A 23,280-nucleotide genomic window follows, 5' to 3' on the forward strand; every position below is an offset into this window, starting at 1 on the left:
CATTGTTTAAAGTGACTAGTGATCCATTTATTAAAGTGTCCAGTGATTGGGTCTCAATGTAGGCAGCAGCCTCTCTGAGTTAGTGATGGCTGTTTAGCAGTCTGATGGCCTTGAGAAAGAAGATGTTCTCTTCAGTCTCTCGGTCCCAGCTTTGATGCACCTGTACTGACCTCACCTTCTGGATGGTAGCGGTGTGAACAGGCAGTGGCTCGGGTGGTTGATGTCCTTGATGATCTTTTTGGCCTTCCTGTGACATTGGGTGCTGTGCATGTGGGGACAACAGACTGGGATAGGGAAGCGGGGGGGCACAGTCCTTGTTAGCGGGCCTCGACGGTGGCACTGTATTTTCCTCAAAGCGTGCAAAGAAGGTGTCTGGAAGAGTGACGTCTGTGTCTGTGACGTGGCTGGTTTTCTTTTTGTAGTCCGTGATTTCCTGTAGACCCTGACACATACGTCTCGTGTCTGAGCCGTTGAATTCCGACTCCACCTTGTCCCTGTACTTGCAGGTCGCTTGTTTGATTGCCTTGCGGAGGGAATAACTACACTGTTTATATTCAGTCATATTCCCAGACCTCTTTCCATGGTTAAATGTGGTGGATCGCGCTTTCAGTTTTGTGTGAATGTTTTGCATCCATCCACGGTTTCTGATTAGGGTAGGTTTTAATAGTCACAGTGGGTACAACATCTCCAATGCACTTCTTTATAAACACACTCACTGAGTCAGCGTGTAGGTCGATGTTGTTCTCTGAGGCTGACTGGAACATATTTCAGTCCGCCTGATCAAAACAATCTTGAAGCGTGGCTTCCGATTGGTCGGACCAGTGTTGAATGGTTTTCGTCACTGGTACATCCTGTTTGAGTTTCTGCCTATAAGACGATAGGAGCAAGATGGCGTCGTGATCAAATTTGCCTAAGGGTGGGCTTTGTATGCATCGCGGAAGGTAGAGTAGCAGTGGTCGAGGGTATTGCCTATGCGCACAATCAATATGCTGGAAGAATTTAAGTAGCCTTGTTCTTAAATTTGCTTTGTTAAAATCCCCAGCTACAATAAATACAGCCTCGGGATATATGGTTCCAGTTTGCATATAGTCCAGTGAAGTTCCTTGTTGGCCGTCTTCATCTTCGATGGAGACCCAGTTTTTGGACACAGAGTTAAACACATTGATAGTCTGTTGATTTCATGATGACTTGCACACATTCAAGGCCCCCAGTACCCATGTCCATAAAATGTGTCTTTATATTCTTAATACAAATTCTAAACTTAAGTTTACAAAAATAAAATTGGTTCTGCAATTTTGAAAATACAATTACATGGTGTGGAGACCAAAAGTATTTTTAAATTTCAACTTATTTTTTTTAGAAGAAATAGGAAATTGTTTAAGAAAAGTGCAAGGGTGCCACTATATTTGTCCGCAACGGTACATGGTTGATACCAGTTATAGAGCATATGGAATCATTGCAATATATTAAAGTAAAATGGCTTTACTGGTGAAGAAGCGCAAAGTGAGGAATGATACAAACCCACGGACTGGAATCTGTTGTTGTTTAGCAGTGCAAATGACTTCCTCGAATCTCAGTATGCTGTCATCAATAGAGCAATTGATATTTTTCCGACTGAAGGTCTCAGAGGCAGACCCAAACACGGCCACTTCAGTAGCACCAGCTGCAACCTTCAACAGGACAGAGGGAAGTTACATTATTTCGATGTAACATTATGCAACAAACATTACTTTAAAACTTTTCCATTCATCTCAGGCATAGTGTTCCCTCAACCTCTATACAGCACTACACATCAGGGGAGCCTGGGGAGATATATGTTCTTTTTAAAGAGTGTGATTTCTCGGATGAATAATGAAATGCTTACAGCATCCTGAAAGCCGTGCATGTTGGGTGTCAGTACAGGATAACGAGCATGAGAAGATCTGTGGATGGCTTGAAGCACTTCAGTGTGGTCCGCCATCTTGACAACAGACAAAAGCATGTTTACAAAATATGTCGACAGAGTATAGTCTCTTCCCACAGCTGCTGTTGGAGGTCCATGCGCCTGGCAAGCGAGACTAGTATGTAGCCTAGTTTTACGAAAACTCATATTTTCCAGAAGCTCATATAGAAATGCAGAGATAGCTGTTCCACATCATATGTCTCAATACAACTCAAGAATATGACACAGACATCTGTAGTTTATTTCATGAGGTGAGCTGTCATATATTTTACACAGGCAAACAAAATAAAGTGCTTGGAACACAGTTTTTGGAATAGGCCTATAGCTCAAGGTTTTCCCCGAAAACATCTGCGAATCCAGGGTCTAACTGGGATACTGGAGTAGCAGGTTCCCCCAGTAGTCCTGAAGAGAACAATGAGAGCCTAATAAATCACTCAGTAAGCTTTCTGGGAACACAAAGAAGAGTTATTACCTGTGGTACCCACTTTGAAGACACAAAGCTGGTGGCCTCGATCACAGGCAGGCCTGTTTCCGAGAGCATGTTTATCAGCTGGATTTTGACTCTTGTCGGAACCATTTCCTGGAAAACAATGAAATGGAGACCGTCTCTTTCTGGATATGATTCTGATCCCCTGTCAAGATTGGAGGTATGTGCGGAGTGGACATCTGGGCAATTCAGCTGCAATATCTTTGCAACCAGAGTAATTTACGGCACTCACCTGCTTGGTCCACTTCTTCCAAACTACAGTACTTCCTACAATTACAGCATGTAGTACCCCCAGAGTTTGACTTTGTCATCATGTCAATTTGTACAGCTACAGTAGACTTGAATATATACAACATATGAGCCATCTGGTAGTCATGTCATGTTTCCCATAGATTTCAAGGGCAGTTGGTGTTCATTTGATCAATACATTTTTGGAGAAGAACATGTGAAACACATGTCATGGGTAATCATAGAAAAAAAGCAGGTTTTCATCAAGGATCTCTCTGTACTTTGCTCCTTTTATCTTTCCCTCGATCCTGACTAGTCTCCCAGTCTCTGCCACTTAAAAACATCCCCACAGCATGCTTCCACCACCATCCTTCACTGTAGGGACGGTGCCAGGTTTCCTCCAGACATGACGCTTGGCATTCAGGCCAAAGATTTCAATCTTGGTTTCATCAGACCAGAGAATCTTGTTTTCTCATGGTCTGAGAGACCTACAGGTGCCTTTTGGCAAACTCCCAGCGGGCTGTCATTTGCCATTTACTGAGGAGTGGCTTCTGTCTGGCCACTCTACCATAAAGGCCTGATTGGCGGAGTGCTGCAGATATGGTTGTCCTTCTGGAAGGTTCTCCCATCTCCACAGAGGAAGTCTGGAGCTCCGTCAGAGTGACCATCGGGTTCTTGTTCACCTCCCTGACCAAGGCCCTTCTCCCCCGATTGCTCAGTGCGTCGACAAAATCCTGTATCGGAGCTCTACGGACAATTCCTTGGACCTCATGGCTTGGTTTTTGCTCTGACATACACTGTCAACTGTGCACTGTCAACCTGAAATAGACAGGTGTGTTCCTTTCCAAATCATGTCCAATCAATTGAATTGACCACAGGTGGACTCCAATCAAGTTGTAGAAACATCTAAGGATGATCAATGGAAACAGGGTGCAGCCGAGCTCAATTTCGAGTCGCATAGCAAAGAGTCTGAATACTTATGTAAATAAGTTATTATTATTATTTTTTTTAAACCTGTTTTTACTTTGTCATTATGGGGTATTGTGTGTAGATTGATGAGGAAAACAGTTTATTTAATCGATTTTAGAATAAGGCTGAAACGTAACGAAACACAGAAAAAGTCAAGGGGTCTGAATACTTTCCGATTGCACTGTAAATTACTTATTTCATGATCATGGATGGTGTGTGTGTGTGTGGGGGGGGGGGGGGGTTCTGTGTATTCAGATGTGACTGATGAAAATATATACCTTTTCATTTTGAAGTCCGTCTCTTGGTCCAACTTCAATAATTTTAACATACTCTGGATAGTCACGTGTTAAAGTGCACTGAAAATGAAAAGTCATGTTAGATATTGAAAACAATAAACAAATGTTTTATCTGTTGTCACAAAATCTAAAGCGCTATTTTCCCATTTAACTGTTTCTCCTGTCCAATATTGTGTAACAACCTTAAAAGGGAACTACACCTGCTGATTTGGCCTCGTTTTTTGGCTTGCTCCTTATGAAATGCTGGCAGCCATGACAGAAGCTGGCTTGGGGGTGTGGTTTGATGTGAGTGTTTCTCGGGTGTGTCCTTGCCACCACCAAGACACACCCATCTGTCAGAACCTTACCAGCAGCTGTTTCTCCCCATTAATCACAACAAACATACATCCTGCAGGTTGAACTCAACTACAGGCGGATGTATGGTGAGATGCTTGAGGAAGCTTTGAATAGGTCAGCCTACAGAATAATATGACAAGAATATTTTTTTTAAATTTATGTAGATGTAATAAACAAAGTGTTTTGATATCTTTCAAATGTAGTAACAGGTCCATGTAGAATATACAATCCTTTACATAATACCATAGAATCAGTGTTCTGCTAATATAACAATGTGCACCTTTCATTGTCGTTCCCAGCCGATACAGATACTGTGCCTATCGACATTTTCTCTTGTTGTAATGGGGCCACCTTGTCAAACATGTCAGAGTGGTCATACCTCCCTGTGTGGTGTCCCGTATACAACAGGAGTTCCCTGATCCTGGTGCAGAATGCACAGGGTTTCTTCCTCCCCATACTGACTGATACCATTCCATTCAATAATTTAAAAAAAGACAATACAAGTAAAAGTTGTGTCCAGTAAACATTTTATGATGAGTTCCAGGTCTCTCTACATTCAGAGACATCAGTATCAAGTGCGTCTGTCGATCTGGACTTCATCACATCATCTTGCAAGTCTCCATGTGCTGGCTCCATACATGTTTCTGTGAACACATACACACATAGTCACTGTTCTATTACCAATGGCAATTAGGATAGGTAATGTCTGACACACAAACAGGTACTATGTTGAAGTTTGAAGAGGTCACACTAAACCTACCGAATTCTGTTCTCCCCATCGATGACCGTTGGTGAGCAGGCAAGAGGTGAGGCTGGAGGTAAGGTCATTGCCAGAGCCCCATTGATAACACATGGCAGCGTAGATTAGCTCCTGCCCCCTGTTCAAAGATACTGGTTAGTCACACACACACACACACACAACTGATTACATTATTAATGGTGGTTATGATCAGCCTGGCGGAACCAACCTCACAAAATGTGAAGTGAAATAGAATGGTGAATACAGCGACCAGGCTGGTTCCACCAGGCTAGGTTTTGCCCTGGACATTATATGCATCTAAGAAGTAGAAAATAGCAACAAATAATGTCAGTTTACATTTAGTTTCAAAATTTGGTTATCAAATGGATCAAAGTAATGAAGTGGGTTACCTTCTGTATTAGTACAAACTATGAGCCGGTGAAAGCTGTTGCCGCTGACAGGTGAAGGTTGCTGGTTGGATACTTGCCAACATGTGACTAACTGTTCCATTCATAGGAATACTCACAGCGAGGGCATGTCTGCATTATGCCGATGAGGGCCCCCATGTCCGGCTGCAAACTGGACATCTCTCGAACAAGTGCAGCAGGTGAGGTGGTGTTGACTGGTAGGGCCTGTGACAGGTGATATAATAGACAGCCAAGTGGTCAATTGTATTTTGTTCTAAAGAAAGGACAGAGCTAATTGCTAATGCACTTCACAACCAAAATGATTATACTAGTTGTATCTGCTTGCTGGGGAATTAGCCTACTATTTTATCAAGTGTTTTTGAATACAACTTTTTATATAACACACATTACTTGTCTTTGTTGATGAAGTCATCTGTGTCATCAGAGCAATGCAAATAGTCCGGGTAGCCATTTGATTACCTGTTCAGGAGTCTTATGGCTTGGGGGTAAAAACTGTTGAGAAGCCTTTTTTGTCCTAGACTTGCAACTCCGGTACTGCTTGCAATGCGGTAGTAGAGAGAACAGTCTATGACTGGGGTGGCTGGGGTCATTGACAATTTTTAGGGCCTTCCTCTGACATCGCCTGGTGTAGAGGTCCTGGATGGCAGGAACCTTGGCCCCAGTGATGTACTGGGCCATTCGCACTAACCTCTGTAGTGACTTGCGGTCGGAGGCTGAGCAGTTGCCATACCAGGCAGTGATGCAACCAGTCAGGATGCTTTCGATGTTGCAGCTGTAGAACCTTTTGAGGATCTCAGGACCCATGCCAAATCTTTTTAGTTTCCTGAGGGGAATAGGCTTTGTCGTGCCTTCTTCACGACTGTCTTGGTGTGTTTGGACCATTCTAGTTTGTTGGTGATGTGGACACCAAAGAACTTGAAGCTCTCAACCTGCTCCACTACAGCCCCGTCGATGAGAATGGGGGAGTGCTCGGTCCTCCTTATCACACGAGTACTTGTGTCGCATGACACACTTTTATTCTGAGGTCTTTCCTGACAAGCTGTGAAAATAGCAAGAGAACAGTGAATTAAATAATTTTTGGAGGTCGCTAAAACATTGGAGTCCCATTGCTAGACATGTTATGGTACCCACCTTTGCTCTTTCTTGTAGGTCCTGGCATCCGTTCATGACCAACTGTGCACTTTGTCTAACAGAAAAAAAGGGTCAACGATTGTCATCATTCCTCAATTTTAAAACATAGATAGAGAAATAACAATCTCGTTTGGAAGCTAATTCTATGCTCCAGATTAGATTCAGGCCGGTGACGCCGTTACAATATGCATCCAACTGTGACATGTTTTGCTATGGCCCAGAGTTGGTTTGCGTTTGTTGCTGCTAGTTAGTGCACTGTTGTAGACAGACATGGTTATCTAGTACCATCATCGTTGCATCCAATATTTACTGTATTTGTGCCTCGGAGGCTGTGACAATTTAGTCTACATTAAACTAAATTAGAATGGCATGGAAATACGATGGCAACGCTAAAGTAGGCAAATATTTCATTGGAAACAACTTTGCCATATTATGGTGTTGTCAAATTTACTCTAGAGAGATGGCAATGTTGCCATTACTGTTACTAGCGAAGTGTTTCAAAAATAGCTAGCAATGCTAATGTTAGCTAGCTAATATACGGTTGTGTCCTTAATCTTAGTTAGCTGGCTAAAGTTATACTGCATCTAAAGTCAATCTGGTGAAATCACAATCATGACAACAAGTTTTCCTACTAAATATTTGACTTCTTTTGAAATGTTATTGTGTTTCGAAGCCAAGTCCAAGTTGTATTGAGGTTAACATTAGCCAGCTATCTAGTTATGTAGGTAGCTAGCTAACATCAGCTAGAATAGCGATGATGGTGATAATGATTATCACAATATACATAACCAGCAGTCTATGGTCTAGCTACCAGTATACTCACCACCACTGGAGAGCAACGAAATCCAACCACCTATTGCGCATGATAGGGTTCTTCGGCAGGGCATGCAAACCATCGTTTTTGGCTGTGCATCCTTCTGGAAGCATGCATTGATTGCATGGTCAATCGAATGGCCGTTTTGAACGTGTTGGTTGGGGGCGATGAAACAACCGGAGCCCCATTCAATAAAGGGAGGCTGAGGGGCGATTTGCTTGTGGAGCTTGGAAAAGGGTAGCATGATTTGTTGACATAATTGTAATCGAAACCCAACCTTCATTTAATTCGTTGTGACACACTGAGGTTCCAAACTCCATTTTAGGCGAGACTGACTTTATGACTAAAATTATGCTATTACACTTTGTAATCAATTTTGACACTAGAATAAATGATTCTGACTCAAGGACGCCACATAGGCCCTTTTCAAATGGATTCGTTGTTTTCGAGGGGCAGTCGCTCTTTAAGCCCAGAACACTTTGATCTTCAGATCACTGCTGGCATTTTAATAATGCATGAAACGCGTAAAGTGTGTCAGTTCAGAATTTCTAATAATACCTACAGTCGATTTTACAGTTGACAACAAATGCAGTCCACCAACAACTATAATACAGATTTTTTTAGGTTATACCTGACTAACTAATCTAACAGTTGTAGTGGGAAAAGATGAGAGGAGGATAGGAAGGGTGTTCACTTGATGCACTCTCTATCTGACAATTACCAGACTTACTTAAGATAGATGGTGGGGGAGGAAAGAATGAATTAAATTCTACAATATTTCAATTAGATATTTCATGGACAACATTCCATGTATTTAAGTATTTTTGTTATTTTAGTGAGGCCAGTAACATTAGTAATCGCTCAAAATTATACTTTAAGGATTATTATTTTTTCTTATCTCACATCATATAATTTAAAAGTATGTATTAAGGTGTCTGTAATAGAATAAAATACATTAATAAATGCATTTCTATAGCTTCCAAAATATTTTCTACAATGTGGGGGAGTGCCAAGATGGAGATACGTAGCGTCCCCTATCATTCATCTAGTGTATATATAAATCGTTGAGAGGAACAGGATCCTGCTTTTAGACCGCAAGTCAACGTTAAACAGTAGGCATAACAATTATTTCATATATTGCGCTCTTATCACGACAATTGAATTTATTTAGAAATAGAGTGTTTGCAGTGTGATGCCAGTTAGTGTAGTGCCTGTTTCTGCATCCCAGGGTGATGCCCCCTCTCTGTCCTTTCACATGTCCGCAACCTACACCCTCCCTCTTACCTTCTCATCCTGCAGCCGGCTTCCTAGCCACGGATAATCCTGGATGAGTTGTTCATAGCTCAGGCAGTGCTTCACTGTGGTGGGGATGTTGCCCATCCGAAACGCTCCCGTTTGGCCTGTAGAGCTCCCCCAGGATCCTCTGGCTCCGACACCCGCAGTGATGGATCTTTACGCTCAACTGCAACAAATGCACATGGTGGAGTTTTCTGATCAATATGCTCATGAAGCAGACAGAGTGGAGACTGAGGCCCTTTCTGCCCCCCTCACTGAAAGAATCACATCAGAGGACGGCAGCTGAAAGCAGAGAGCTGGCAGTGACTCAGCAGTTGCCATGGCAACCGCATCCCTAGCAGGGAATGGATGGGAGAGAGGATAGAGTCAGCGAGAGGGAGGAAGAAACACAGAGACAGAGAGAGAGATTAAAAAAGGCGATGAGAGAGATTAAAAAAGGCGATGAGGGAGAGTGGCATATGGAAGGGGTGGGAGTGTCAGTGACTAGCTGGCTCACTGGGGACTCAAGTGTGAGCTAATGTTATGTCTGGACTAGTCTGACAGTGTTACGAGCGACTGTGTGAGCTGAGAGGTCAGGAAGCTCTCAAAGGGAAGTACTTGCCTGCCGAGTCTCTGGGCTGTAGAATAAGACCAGTCACACACTGCTTATTGTAAGTCCCCCACCTCAACCTTTCTGGATGAAATCTAACGCTTCAGGGAAACAGGTTGCTTTGATTGATCTCTTTTGACTGAAACAGCTGAGGGTTTTCCATTGCCAGGTGTGCCACTAGCTGCCAATGTCAACGGCGTAGCGTAATAGAATCCTCTTGTAAAGCAGGGGCACAGTTTCCCAGAGAAGGACCCATTCTTTCTCACCCAGATGTTAACAATAGAGGGGCTTAATGAAGTCCTAGCACTGTTTAGATGAAATTGAGAGGTTGCTATTGAAAGGTTGACATTTTAGTCATTTCGATAAAAAACGATTTGGCTGTAGGTTTACTATTCTGTGGATTTTTGGCAGACACATAGTCTCATTATATAGTATACCAACATCAATACTCAATTTTAGATGAATGAGTTAAAGGTAAAGTATTCCAACAACAATGTGTCATTCCCAAAGCAAGTTTCTAATTCTACTATACAGGACAGTGTTACTATCTGGGACCTTGGCAAATGAAAATGGCCACTGCAGGGTAGAATTTCAAAAAGTTGATACTGAATCTCTGGCAAATGCATGCCCCTAACTGGGCATTTAATGTTTCCCTTTTACGAGAGCTATGCAGCTAAAAGGACAACAATGGAAGCTCATCTTGACTAATACCAGCTGCTGAGGGTAACTTTTAAAGGGGGGGGGGGGGTCCTAGGGGAATATCCCTACTCATTCAAAGCAACGCAGTGCAGGCGATTGAGGAAGGTTTATGTTAGAGAAAATGCATATAAAAGGGCTATTAAGAGGGCTTTTGTACATTTGAAATAGCTTAATGATTCACTCCATGATTAAGAGCAGGCTGGCATTTGTTGGGATGAATCTTGTCCTGGAGGCAGCTCTGCAGAGTGGTCATTAGCTGGCCTAGCCACAGTGAGAAAGTTACAGAGACATAAATACCATACCCCCGAAAAAAATGCTAACATCCTCCCCTGTTATTGGGAATTGTGAGAGGTTAGCATGTCTTGTGGGTAATGTCTTTGTGCCTCTGTAACTTTCTTAATCATCATTATTCACAATTCATTTAGGGTTATCTATAATCATGGTAGCATCTACATTAATGTACAAGTGTTCAGAAATATATTATATTCTTATTTGATTAAAAGTTCATCCAATATGAGGCAATACATTATTTACCATTTATTGCTATTGGGCACTAAATAATTTGAAACACAACCAAAAAGAACTGCAAATGCATGTAACAAGTTTGTTGCCACAAGTTGATGTAGTCATTGCGTGCTAGGAATATGGAACCAAATGCTAAACTTTTTACTATTTTAAAACACGTATACATATATTTATCCAAATACATTTGGTTCTCTAAAATGGGGAGACTATGTATAAAACGTGTTGTAATTTCTAAGCGGTTCACCTGATATGGATTCCCTCAAATTAAAGCTGACAGTCGGCACTTTAAACTCATAGTCATTGTATAATTTTATATATTTTGTATGGTGTACAGAGCCAAAACGTCAAAAAATGTGTCACTGTCCAAATACTTTTGGACCTCATATGCACAATATATTTTACACATGAAACTCTTGGAGAGCAATCAGAAGACGAATGAAAATATGTAAAAATAAAAATTATACGCCAACAGTTTCCCTCTTAAAGACCCATCTAACCTGGAAAATGTTTCTTGTAAGTAATTGAGAATATATCTTATTATCTTCAGAAAGAAACAAATGTGAAAAACACACTTTATAGGGAACAGGCTTTTCGCATGACATGAAAGGGTTTTAAACTCTCAGATACTGAAAACAAAATGGAACACAGAAAACAGGATCCAGATTAAATCAATTTTCATCCCTCCACCCGTCTTTAATTCTAAACCATATATTTGATTGAATTGCTTAAAAGTACTGGCTGCAACAGAAGAGCCTTGTTCATTCTTTAACTGTGAATGCTAGAATAAGTTTTAACAATGTCCGTTATTTATGGGCAGCAGGAAAGCTTTATAAATGTACTCTTCAAGCATGGAAAGTTAGAACTAAATTAGCTTACCAGTGATTATCTGGTTGCAAAGGTCTGTGTCAGCAAAATCTGGTCAGAATGGATGGATTGAGATGTGTATGTGGGCGGCGTCAGATATGCTGAATAGATACAATATGATAAAAAGAAACAGATCTGTGACCTTTCCCCACAACTCAACTCTGTGTAAACGACATAGAGAAAAATAGTACTTTTTATTTTTTTTACAAACGTAAAAGCCTTTATAAAAACAGCAGGTTACCTTATAGTTTTCAGGAAGGTCGACTGGCTGTGGCCAACTTTCCATAGCACCCCTCAGAGACAGCATGTGTGTTAAAGATTACTTTGCAGTAGTCACATTGCCTAGCACCCTTTGGTTTTTGGTTACAAAAGTCACTGACCTGTGCATTGGGGTCACTGTCCCCAAAGGACCATCAAGTCCAGGGTCATGTATGACATTTCTCAACAGATTTGGATGTTCGTGCTACTAAGCAGTAGCTGGCTTTGAGACCCGTTGACTGCTTGGTATGCCCTCTATGACAGCTCTACAGTAAGTCCACAGCAGCAACACGCTGACTGTTAAAGTACTGTTCAGCAGGTGGGAACGCAGAAGCGCTTACCGTCGTTGAATCATTCAAACTTGGAATCAGAATAATTTTTGCTTAAACATTAAGTTTTTATTTTTGCTTAAACATGATGGATTGGCTGTAAGATTTCCACATGGTCAATTTGATTCCTGAGAAGACTGAGAAAACTAGGTAACTACAGGTTTGACATTGATGTATCTAGGCAGATGTTTTAATGCAGCTTCAGATGTATTGTGTAGATTGGTTAATTGCCCAGTAGAGCAATCTAAGGGTCTACTCATGTTATAAATGATGATCTCTCAAATGTTCCCATCTCTTTTGTGGAAGAAGTTATATTTAATATATTTTTTTACAACAGCCGGGAGAATATTTGTTAAATGGCAGCTGTTGATATCTCTATTCACTTTCTAACCCCCCCCCAAAATTCTGGTTCCGTAAGAAAGCTTAACATAACTATGTGTCTTTGGTGTTTGAGTCAATTAGACCATACCCATTTCAAGATTAACTTTCTAAAAAATGAAAAGTTATTTCAGAATATTTAGGCAAATTAGCTGGCTCATTGATCCTGCTTTGTAGTATTCCTCTCTGTATCTATTTTTCTAAAACAAAAGTGTCTTCGTCAGATGTTGTGAGAGGATGAAAAGACAGTAGAGAGAGCATAACTAATCTTTCTGGTTACTTTTAATGCATAACTACACAAAACAAAAATACCTGATTGATGAGGAACCCAATGCACAATGTATTTTGTATCCAATGCAACAGTATTATTCCCTGTGCCTAGAACAACAGACAGAAGGTAGAATTCCTTTTAGCATCCCATAGCCTGTCAAATCCACTTTACTCCACCTTTCTGTCTTACACAACTCGACACATTTTGATGCAATATTTGTCTTGGCTGCCATGACAGTGATGAAGATTGACTAAGGAAATTGTAGTTTCTTCTTTTATCCAAAGACTATAACAACTAATACTGTTTCAATGCACATCCTTTTGGAATATTGTTTGTCATCAGGCTTCTTTTGGCAAGGATGTTACTTCTGGATGTAACCACTGACAGGCATTAGTGCTTTTTAATTTCACTTGGGTCCAGAACTGAAAACAGAAATATAAACCAGGTGGGTTTGTCTTCCGATGGACTCTGGCAGGAGACCAGCCATCGGCTTTTGAGACTTGATGATAAATCAGTATGATTAATACGAGATCTCTGACCTCGTTTAAACCCCTTTCAGAAGAAGATGGTTAATACTGTACAGCTGATTTAGTCTGTTTTTTCCTTTATCTTTTTCTTTTGAGGTATTTTCCCCTGGAAAACACATGACAGTCATGTTGTTCTGTCCATCTGTGTCACGGTTGTCGTAAGAACGGGACCAAGGCGCAGCGGATGTTGAGTTCCACATATTTATTGCAAAGTGAAACTTAAAGAAAAACCAATAAACGAACAACTAAACGTGACTACGTGGTGCACATCCACATACACAAAACAATATCCCACAAACACAGGTGGGAAAAATAGCTACTTAAATATGATCCCCAATTAGAGACAACGATTACCAGCTGCCTCTAATTGGGAATCATACAACACACCAACATAGAAAAATTAAACTAGAACACAACATAGAAATAATAAACTAGAATACCCCCTAGTCACGCCCTGACCTACTACACTATAGAGAAACAATGGCTCTCTATGGTCAGAGCGTGACAGTAACCCCCCCCCCCCCCCCCCAAAGGTGCGGACTCCGACCGCAAAACCTGAAACCAAATGGGGAGGGTAGGGGGGGTGATTAGTGTCGGTGGCGACTCCGGTGTAGGTCGTATCCCCCGCCCAGACCCCGGATCCGGCCATCGCACCGGGCTGAACGCCATGCCTGGACTGGGCACTGGCGCAGAGGAGGGCTCCGGCCCTGGAACTGGGTTGGACGCCGTGCCTGGACTGGGCACCGGCACAGAGGAAAGCTCCTGCCCTGGAGCAGGACTGAACGCCTTGCCTGGACTGGACACCGGCGCCGAGGAAGACTCTGACCTTGGAGCTGGAATGGACAGCGTGCCTGGACTGGGCACCGGCGCAGAGGAAGACTCCTGCCCTGGAGCGGACCTGGACACCGTGCCTGGACTGGACACCGGCGCCGAGGAAGACTCCGACCTTGGAGCAAGACTGGACACCGTGCCTGGACTGGACATCGGCGCAGAGGAAGGCTCCGGCCTTGGAGCTGGACTGGATGCTGTGCCTGGACGCCGTGCCTGGACTAGACACCGGCGTAGAGGAAGGCTGCGGCCATGGAGCTGGACTGGACGCCGTGCCTGGAAGCTCCGGACCGTTGCCCCTCGCTGGAGGTTCCGGACCGTTGCCCCTCGCTGGAGGTTCCGGACCGTTGCCCCTCGCTGGAGGTCCCGGACCGTTGACCCTCGCTGGAGGTTCCGAACCGTTGACCGTCGCTGGAGGTTCCGGACCGTGGACCGTCGCTGTAGGTTCTGGACCGTAGACCGTCGCTGTAGGTTCCGGACCGTGGAACGTCGCTGGAGGTTCCGGACCGTGGAACGTCGCTGGAGGTTCCGGACCGTGGACCGTCGCTGTAGGTTCCGGACCGTGGACCGTCGCAGGGGGTTCCGGACCGTGGACCGTCGCAGCTGGTTCCGGACCATGGACCGTCGCAGGAGGTTCCGGACTGTGGACCGTCGCAGGAGGTTCCGGACTGTGGACCGTCGCAGGGGGTTCCGGACTGTGGACCGTCACCGAAAGCTCTGGACTGTGGACTGTCGCCGGAAGCGCTGGACTGTGAACTGTCGCCGGAAGCTCTGGACTGTGAACCGTTGCCGGAAGCTCTGGACTGTGAACCGTTGCCGGAAGCTCTGGACTGTGAACCGTCGCCGGAAGCTCTGGTCTGTGAATCGTCGCCGGAAGCTCTGGACTGTGAACCGTCGCCGGAAGCTCTGGACTGTGAATGCGCACTGGAAGCCTAGTTCGTGGAGCCGGTACAGGTAGCACCGGACTGGTGACACGCACTTCAGGGTGAGTGCGGGGAGCAGGCACAGGATATACCGGATTGGGGAGGCGCACTGGAGGCCTGATGCGTGGAGCCGGCACAGGTTGCACCGTACTGGAGAGGTGCACTGGAGGCCTGATGCATGGAGCCGGCACAGGTTGCACCGGACTGGTGAAACGCTCTTCAGGGCGAGTGCGAGGAGGAGACACAGGACGTACCGGACTGGGGAGGCGCACTGGAGGCCAGAAACGTGGAGCAGGCCCAGGTTGCACCAGATCCTCTGGTCGGATGTTGAGCAGAACGCACTTGCACAACATCTCTATCATCTCTCTCTCTCCCAACTTCACCATTGCCTCCCTGACGGTCTCTGGCTCTTCAGGGCGAGTGCAGGGAGCAGGCACATGACGTACCGGGCTGGGGAGGCGCACTGGAGATCTGGTGCGTGGAGCCGGCATAGATGGCACCGGACTGATGACCCGATCTTCAGCCTGCCTGCGCTGCAGCCTACTCTTCGCCAACATCATTCTCCGATATCCCTCTTCACACCGCTCCAGCTCCCAGGCGGGCTCTGGCTCTCTCCTTGGGTCGACCGACCACCTTTCTATCGCCTGCTCCATGTGCTCTGGCTCTTCCCGCGCCTCAGCTGGCCACCCCCTGTGCCTCCCCCCCAAAAAAATATTGGGGTTGTCCTTGGGCTTTCTGTGGCCGCGAACCCTGGCGTCGTCGCTGTCCTCCATTATTACCTTCCGTCTGCCGCCAAGGAAGGGTTTCACATTCACCCATCACTTCTTCCCATGTCCAAAACTCCTTTACCTAGTGGATACGCTTCTTGGTCCTCTTTTGGTGGGATATTCTGTCACGGTTGTCGTAAGAACGGGACCAAGGCGCAGCGGATGTTGAGTTCCACATATTTATTGCAAAGTGAAACTTAAAGAAAAAACAATAAACGAACAACTAAACATGACTACGTGGTGCACATGCACAAACACAAAGCAATATCCCACAAACACAGGTGGGAAAAATAGCTACTTAAATATGATCCCCAATTAGAGACAACGATTACCAGTTGGGAATCATACAACACACCAACATAGAAAAATTAAACTAGAACACAACATAGAAATAATAAACTAGAATACCCCCTAGTCACGACAATCTGAAGCTACATGTTCCCCTGGAAAACATGCATGAAGTCCCTATTTGACTGTAGTCTTATGACATAGCTGACTGCGAGTTACTGTAACAAGCCTACAGCCTGTACAGTAAGAAGGAAGCACACATTCTCTTCCCAAGTTTGCACAATGTGGCCAGGAGCTCTGACTTTGTTCCTACTGGAATACATTAACAAGGGAGATTATCCAGAGGCTAGCCTGTTTGAATTAGACGCCTTGAGAAAATACATTTGTGTTTCATCAATAGGAGACATGCACTGACCACCCTGCCTCTGATAACATCATAGAGTGATTCCGAAGCAATCTATAACACCTTTACTGTATAAAGATTTGCAAGGCATGTTTCCTGTGTTAGTCCCCCCCAAATAGATATAATGTATATATTTTTATGAAATCCATAACAAACACAGCTTTCATAACTGAAAGTAAATCCCCAAATATCCTCTCATTACATGGCAGCAGAATCAGGAATGCACCTTACCTCTTCAATACTGTAGTTGCCAAGGAGACTACACTAAACAGGAACCCATACAGAACATGTTTACATTTTTATACAGACAGATACATTTATCAGTTTCAGGTATTCAATTTAGAGTTAGCGATGATAAAACAAAAAATGTAAACATAAAATGGGACGGGAAAATATAAAATTGGGAAATATGGCATCATTTGGAATCATTTGGCATTAATTTTTAAGAATAAATGACTGGCAAACTATTGTTTAAGTTTGATAGAAAAATGTTATCCACTGATCTTCAAACAGTAGGTATTTCACATAGGGCCAATATGCAGTATGTAATCCTCAATTTATGTTTGTAACAATAGAAGGGAACCTTGAATTTGTCCTAAATTTACAACACAAGACACAAGTTAACCTTGGGAAAATGCTTGATTCTCATGAAAGGATGTCTGAAGATGAAAGTCTAAGTCCCAGGGCTAACCCTGTCAAGGCACAGGTACTTCAATTTACAATGATTGGAGAAGACATATCAGGTCAAATGCAGTCTTTTGGGACTCTGGAAAGACAACACACCACCCTGCTTTCTCTAGTTCAGGAAACAAATGTGCATATACACACACATACACACTATACATCAGAGTAAGGAGACATTTCTTGTGTCTTGCTGCAGCCTTGTCATACCAAGCAACATGTACAAATCTGACCCAGATGGCTGTGCTGTTTAAGAGACACTGATTGAGCTGTAATGGAAGTCCCAGCCCACTCAAAGAAGACAAATAGGGAGAACCGGAGCCATATATTTACAGAGTTAGGCCAACTTTTATAATGTTTTTATATTGTTCTAATTCTAGACATTAATTTAGATAGTATTGTCTAAATATTCCTAATGTAATGTTAAAGGGGAGCTAACATGGCTGCCATAAACTGTTGAAGTGTAATGTAAATGCGTCAATATGCAGAAACCGCATTGGCCCAGCTCTCTATATAAATGACTCTATAGGGAGAACTATATATAACGTTGAATAAAGTAAACTGAATAACATTTTTATTAGATACAATTTCACCAGCCTTGTGGACAGACTGTAAGCTGACCCTTTGAAAATAAACTGTGAGGCAAAGAAAAAAAAAAATCCTATAGTTAACTCAAGGGAAACATTAATGTGAATTACGCAACAGAATTGACAATGGCTGTTGTTTTGTGGCCATTCATTTACATGTATTAATTAGATCAGTGAGAAACCAATGTTAACCCTGAAAGTGCCAAAAATGTAAATTACTAAGCCCTTTTTTTTATCCAACTGAAATGTTTAGGACTTTGTCAAGCAACTAGTTATAGACAAAAAACACAATTTATCATGATTTAATATCAAATAAAAAATAACCTCTCTTTTGTATGCTAGTGGTGTGCGGCTAAACTGAAAATGTAGACTCAATAGTCAATTTTGGCACAGAGGTAGATGTAAAGTATATAAAAAATAATTAGATATGGAGCCACTTCAGATCTGCCCTTATGGTGTGTGGCAGCCACTATAACTACACAATTACTAAACAATTCTAGTCAGTAGCTAGGTAACCATCCAACTGGCGATAGGTTTTCAATATTCTAAAATATGCATAAATAAAATATTCACATTTTCCCACCAGAGATGTGTTTCCATCAAATTAACTTGTTTCAGATAAAAGTCTGTGCATGATGACGTAGTGCACATATAAAACTTTTGCGGTTCAATTTCCATGTACTGAATAAAAAATACAAGTTAACTGGGGTTCCATAGCATTTTCAACTCTACTGATGGTTTTGTCACAAAATGTTTTGCTTTATATAGCGAATGTGCCACACTGGTCTGGGTACATGCACTCTAGTCAACAGCTCACAGACACAGTGCTGGTATAGCCTACATGATGAGATCATTTTGAACGAAAGAGCAATATTACTTTTAATTGTCAAACGGCACCCAAGCATCGATCATCATGTCACCAGAATAAGATATTTCACCACTCTGTGAAATTCATAACTTATAATAAACGTCTAGGTGTAATAAACTGCATGTTTCCTGAGTTGTAGTGGGAGGACCAGGGTTGGGTAGGTTACTTTCTAAATGTAATCTGTTACAGTTACTAGTTACCTGTCCAAAATTGTAATTAGTAACGTAACTTTTGGATTACCCAAACTCGGTAATGTAATCTGATTACATTCTTGTTACTTTTCGATTACTTTCCCCTTAAGAGGCATTAGAAGAAGACAAAAAGGTATGTTACCAATTGAACGACATCTATTGCAGGATGAATTAATGTTAAAGTTTAGCTGGCCATATATGGATGTTAGATTTTACTTTATGGGTTGGTTGTGTATGCTTCTTCTAACCCATCGCTTTCTACTACATATAATAATACGATTAATGTTACGATCTTTAAAGATGGATTGGACCAAGGTGCAGCGTGGTAGGCATACATCATACATTTATTAAATGAACACCAAAAACAAGAAAGAATAAATGACACGTAAAGTTTTGTAGCGCTAACACAGCAACTAACCAAAAACAAGATCCCACAAACTAAAGGTGGAAAAAAGGCTGCCTAAGTATGATCCCCAATTAGAGACAACGATAGACAGCTGCCCCTGATTGGGAACCATACCCGGCCAACAAAGAAATAGAAAAACTAGAATGCCCACCCAAATCACACCCCGACCTAACCAAATAGAGAAATAAAAAGGCGCTCTAAGGTCAGGGGGTGACAATTAAATGATATCTTTACATTAATATACATAATTTATAAGTCCAAAAATGGATGTAACAACTACAGATTGCCCCTCTAAGTCTATCAAAAGTGTGCTAGTTTGAGCATGTGTCCATTAGGCCTATGGATGCATTTTTTTATCAGCATGAATTAGACTGAGCAATAAAAGCCCCACTTTTATTCCATAGGCTGGGATCCGCACTATGAAGCTGTTGCAAGAGCACACTTTTCACTGGCTGTCCACTGGTTAAAAAAAAAAAAGATTGATAGACAGCTTAAATTTCTTGAATTCAATATTGGGTTCAAATACACATTTAGATTTGTGAACAGCCATCCACAACAACCACAATCCGTAAGGCTCAAATAGCTAAATGAGAGAGCAGCAGTGTAATTCACATCAACGCGCTATGTAGATATCAATAATAAGTGATATTCGTATCGCCGTAGACAACACCACTGCTGTCATCCTTTACCTCCAAGCGTTTATTCAAGTTGGATAATCTTTGGATGCCGACAGCAGTCGCACCATTGGAAGACATAGTTTGGACTGTAGCCTACAAAAGCCTATTCCTGCTCTTTTCTCGTGATCCATCAAACACATTTGGTGTGTCATCATAGTGGTCTCTGACTTGGGGTCAGACTCGGTCAGGTGGAACAAACTTAAACTTGTGCCTTTTTTCAATGCTGATTTGAATGTCATTGAGAAAACAGAGAACTGTTAAAGATTTTCTTTTCGCAAACACCTTTTCTCAATTTAAAAGTAATCTTCGATGTAATCATCTAGTTTTCCAAAAGTATCTGTAATCTGATAACAATATTTTTCCTTGTAACGTAACCGGTTACAGTTACCGTTTTTTGTAATCTCTTACGTGTAACGGATTACTTGTAATTCGTTAATTACTTGTGTAATTACTTGTGATTACTCGTAATCCATTACTCCCCAACCCTGGGGAGAACTACACAACATGTCATCTCGTGACTCCAAGTTAACTTCGATATGATGGTTACTAAAGATGAAGTCAGAAGTTTACATACACCTTAGCCAAATACATTTAAACTCAGTTTTTCACAATTCCTGAAATTTAATCCTAGAAAAAATCCCTGTTTTAGGTCAGTTAGGATCAGCACTTTATTTTAAGAATGTGAAATGTCAGAATAATAGCAGAGAGAATGATTTATTTCAGCTTTTATTTCTTTCATCACATACCCAGTGGGTCAGAAGTTTACATACACTCAATTACTATTTGTTAGCATTGCCTTTAAATTGTTTAACTTGGGTCAAACGTGTTGGGTAGCCTTCCACAAGCTTTCCACAATAAATTGGGTGAATTTTGGCCCATTCCTCCTGACAGAGCTGGTGTAACTGAGTCAGGTTTGTAGGCTTCCTTGATCTCACACGCTTTTTCAGTTCTGCCCACAAATTTTCTACATGATTGATATCAGGGCTTAGTGATGGCCACTCCAATACCTTGACTTTGTTGTCCTTAAGCCATTTTGCCACAACTTTGGAAGTATGCTTGGGGTCATTGTTCATTTGGAAGACCCATTTGCGACAAAGCTTTAATTTCCTGACTGATGTCTTGAGATGTTGCTTCAATGTATCCACATAATTTTCCTACCTCATGATGCAATTTATTTTGTGAAGTGCACCAGTCCCTCCTGCAGCAAAGCACCCCCACAACATGATGCTGCCACCCCCGTGCTTCATGGTTGGGATGGTGTTCTTCGGCTTGCAAGCCTCCCCTCCAAACATAACGATGGTTGTTATGGCCAAACAGTTCTATTTTTGTTTCATCAGACAAGGGGACATTTCTCCAAAAAGTACAATCTTTGTGCCCATGTACAGTTGCAAACCGTAGTCTGGCTCTTTTTATGGCAGTTTTGGAGTAGTGCCTTCTTCCTTACTGAGCGGCCTTTCAGGTTATGTCGATATAGGACTCATTTTACTGTGGATATAGATAATTTTGTACCTGTTTCCACCAGTATCTTCACAAGGTCCTTTGCTGTTGTTCTGGGATTGGTTTGCACTTTTTTGCACCAAGGTACGTTCATCTCTAGGATACAGAACGCATCTCCTTCCTGAGCGGTATGATGGCTGCATGGTTCCATGGTGTTCATACTTGCGTACTATTGTTTGTACAGATGAACGTGGTACCTTCAGGCATATGGAAATTGCTCCCAAGGATGAACCAGACTTTTTTATTTTTTATAGTTTTATATTTCACCTTTATTTAACCAGGTAAGCTAGTTGAGAACAAGTTCTAATTTACAACTGCGACCTGCCAAGATAAAGCAAAGCAGTGCAACACAAAGTTACACATGGAATAAACAAGCGTACAGTCAATAACACAATAGAAAAAAAATACTTGTGGAGGTCTACAATTGTTTTCTGAGGTCTTGGCTGATTTCTTTAGATTTTGATGTCAAGCAAAGAGGCACTGAGTTTGAAGGTAGGCATTGAAATACATCCACAGGTACACCTCCAATTGACTCAAATGATGTCAATTAGCCTATCAGAAGATTCTAAAGCCATGACATCATTTTCTGGAATTTTCCAAGCTGTTTAAAGTCACAGTCAACTTAGTGTATGTAAACGTCTGACCCACTGGAATTGTGATACAGTGAATTATAATTGAAATAATCTGTCTGGAAGCAATGGCTGGAAAAATTACTTGTGTCATGCACAAAGTAGATGTCCTAACCGACTTGCCAAAACTATAGTTTGTTGACAAGAAATTTGTGAAGTGGTTGAAAAGCGAGTTTTAATAACTCCAACCTAAGTGTATGTAAACTTCCGACTTCAACTGTATATCTATATTTGCACATAAAAGTGTTTCCACCACCATTTCTCACATTAATACATTTTACCGACCAAATCTCACCTTGTCTACCATATTTTGTTCGTCGACATTCTTAACATTTTACAGACAAATTTGCTGTTTTCATCAGGCATTGCGTGACATGTTTTATCCGACATGTACTTTACTCGCATAAAAAGGTTGGAAACCTGATTAACCTGCTACTGGAACTGGATTGATAGCACATAGCATTCCAAATGTAGAGCTAAAAGTCTGATGGCACCAGTGCCCATATCACGTTCAGCACCAGTCAAAAGTTTGGACACACCTACTCGCTCCAGGGGTTATCTTTATTTTGACTGATTTCTACATTGTTGAATAATAGTGAAGACATCCAAGCTATGAAATAACGCATACTGTACGGATTCACGTAGTAACCAAAATAAATGTGTGGAATTTCTTTCCTTCTTAATGCGTTTGAGCCAATCCGTTGTGTTGGGACAAGGTAGAGGTGGTATACAGAAGATCGCCTTATTTGGTGAAAGACCAAGTCCATATTATGGCAAGAACAGCTCAAATAAGCAAAGAGAAATGACAGTCCATCATTACTTTAAGACATGAAGGTCAGTCAATGCGAACATTTCAAGAATTTTGAAAGTTTCTTCAAGTGCAGTTGCAAAAACCATCAAGCGCTGTGATGAAACTGGCTCTCATGACGGCCGCCACAGGAAAGGAAGACCCAGAGTTACTTCTGATACAGAGGATAAGTTCATTAGAGTTACCAGCCTCAGAAATTACAACCCAAATAAATGCTTCACAGAGTTGAGGTAACAGATACATCTAAACATCAACTGTTCAGAGGAGACTGTGAATCAGACCTTCATAGTCGAAATGCTGCAAAGAAACCACTACTAAAGGACACCAATAATAAGAAGAGACATGCTTGGGCCAAGAAACATGAGCAATGGACATTAGACCAGTAGAAATATGTCCTTTGGTCTTATGAGTCCAAATTTGAGATTTTTGGTTCCAACCGCTGTGTCTTTGTGAGATGCAGAGCAGGTGAACGGATGATCGCTGCATGTTTAGTTCCCACAATGAAGGAGGAGGTGTGATGGTGGGGGGGTGCTTTGCTGGTGACACTGTCTGTGATGTATTTAGAATTCAAGGCACACTTAACCAGCATGGCTACCACAGCATTCTGCAGCGATGCGGCAT

General features: G+C 42.2%; 1 protein-coding gene across 1 annotated transcript in view; it reads right to left on the minus strand.

Moving 5' to 3' along the window:
* hmgcll1 (3-hydroxymethyl-3-methylglutaryl-CoA lyase-like 1) overlaps nucleotides 1-9,053 on the minus strand; it is a 32,054-nt gene extending 23,001 nt beyond the window's left edge. Inside the window, exons 1-5 of the mRNA XM_055889848.1 lie at nucleotides 8,655-9,053; nucleotides 3,905-3,982; nucleotides 2,415-2,522; nucleotides 1,865-1,960; nucleotides 1,522-1,670 (exon numbers count right to left, since the gene is read on the minus strand). Of these exons, the coding sequence (XP_055745823.1) occupies nucleotides 1,522-1,670; nucleotides 1,865-1,960; nucleotides 2,415-2,522; nucleotides 3,905-3,982; nucleotides 8,655-8,750 (527 nt within the window). The 5' untranslated portion in view covers nucleotides 8,751-9,053. The remainder of the gene's footprint in view (nucleotides 1-1,521; nucleotides 1,671-1,864; nucleotides 1,961-2,414; nucleotides 2,523-3,904; nucleotides 3,983-8,654) is intronic.
* Nucleotides 9,054-23,280: the final 14,227 nt, after the last annotated feature.

This window comes from Salvelinus fontinalis, chromosome 30 (genome assembly GCF_029448725.1).
Source record: "Salvelinus fontinalis isolate EN_2023a chromosome 30, ASM2944872v1, whole genome shotgun sequence".
Lineage (NCBI taxonomy): Eukaryota > Metazoa > Chordata > Actinopteri > Salmoniformes > Salmonidae > Salvelinus > Salvelinus fontinalis.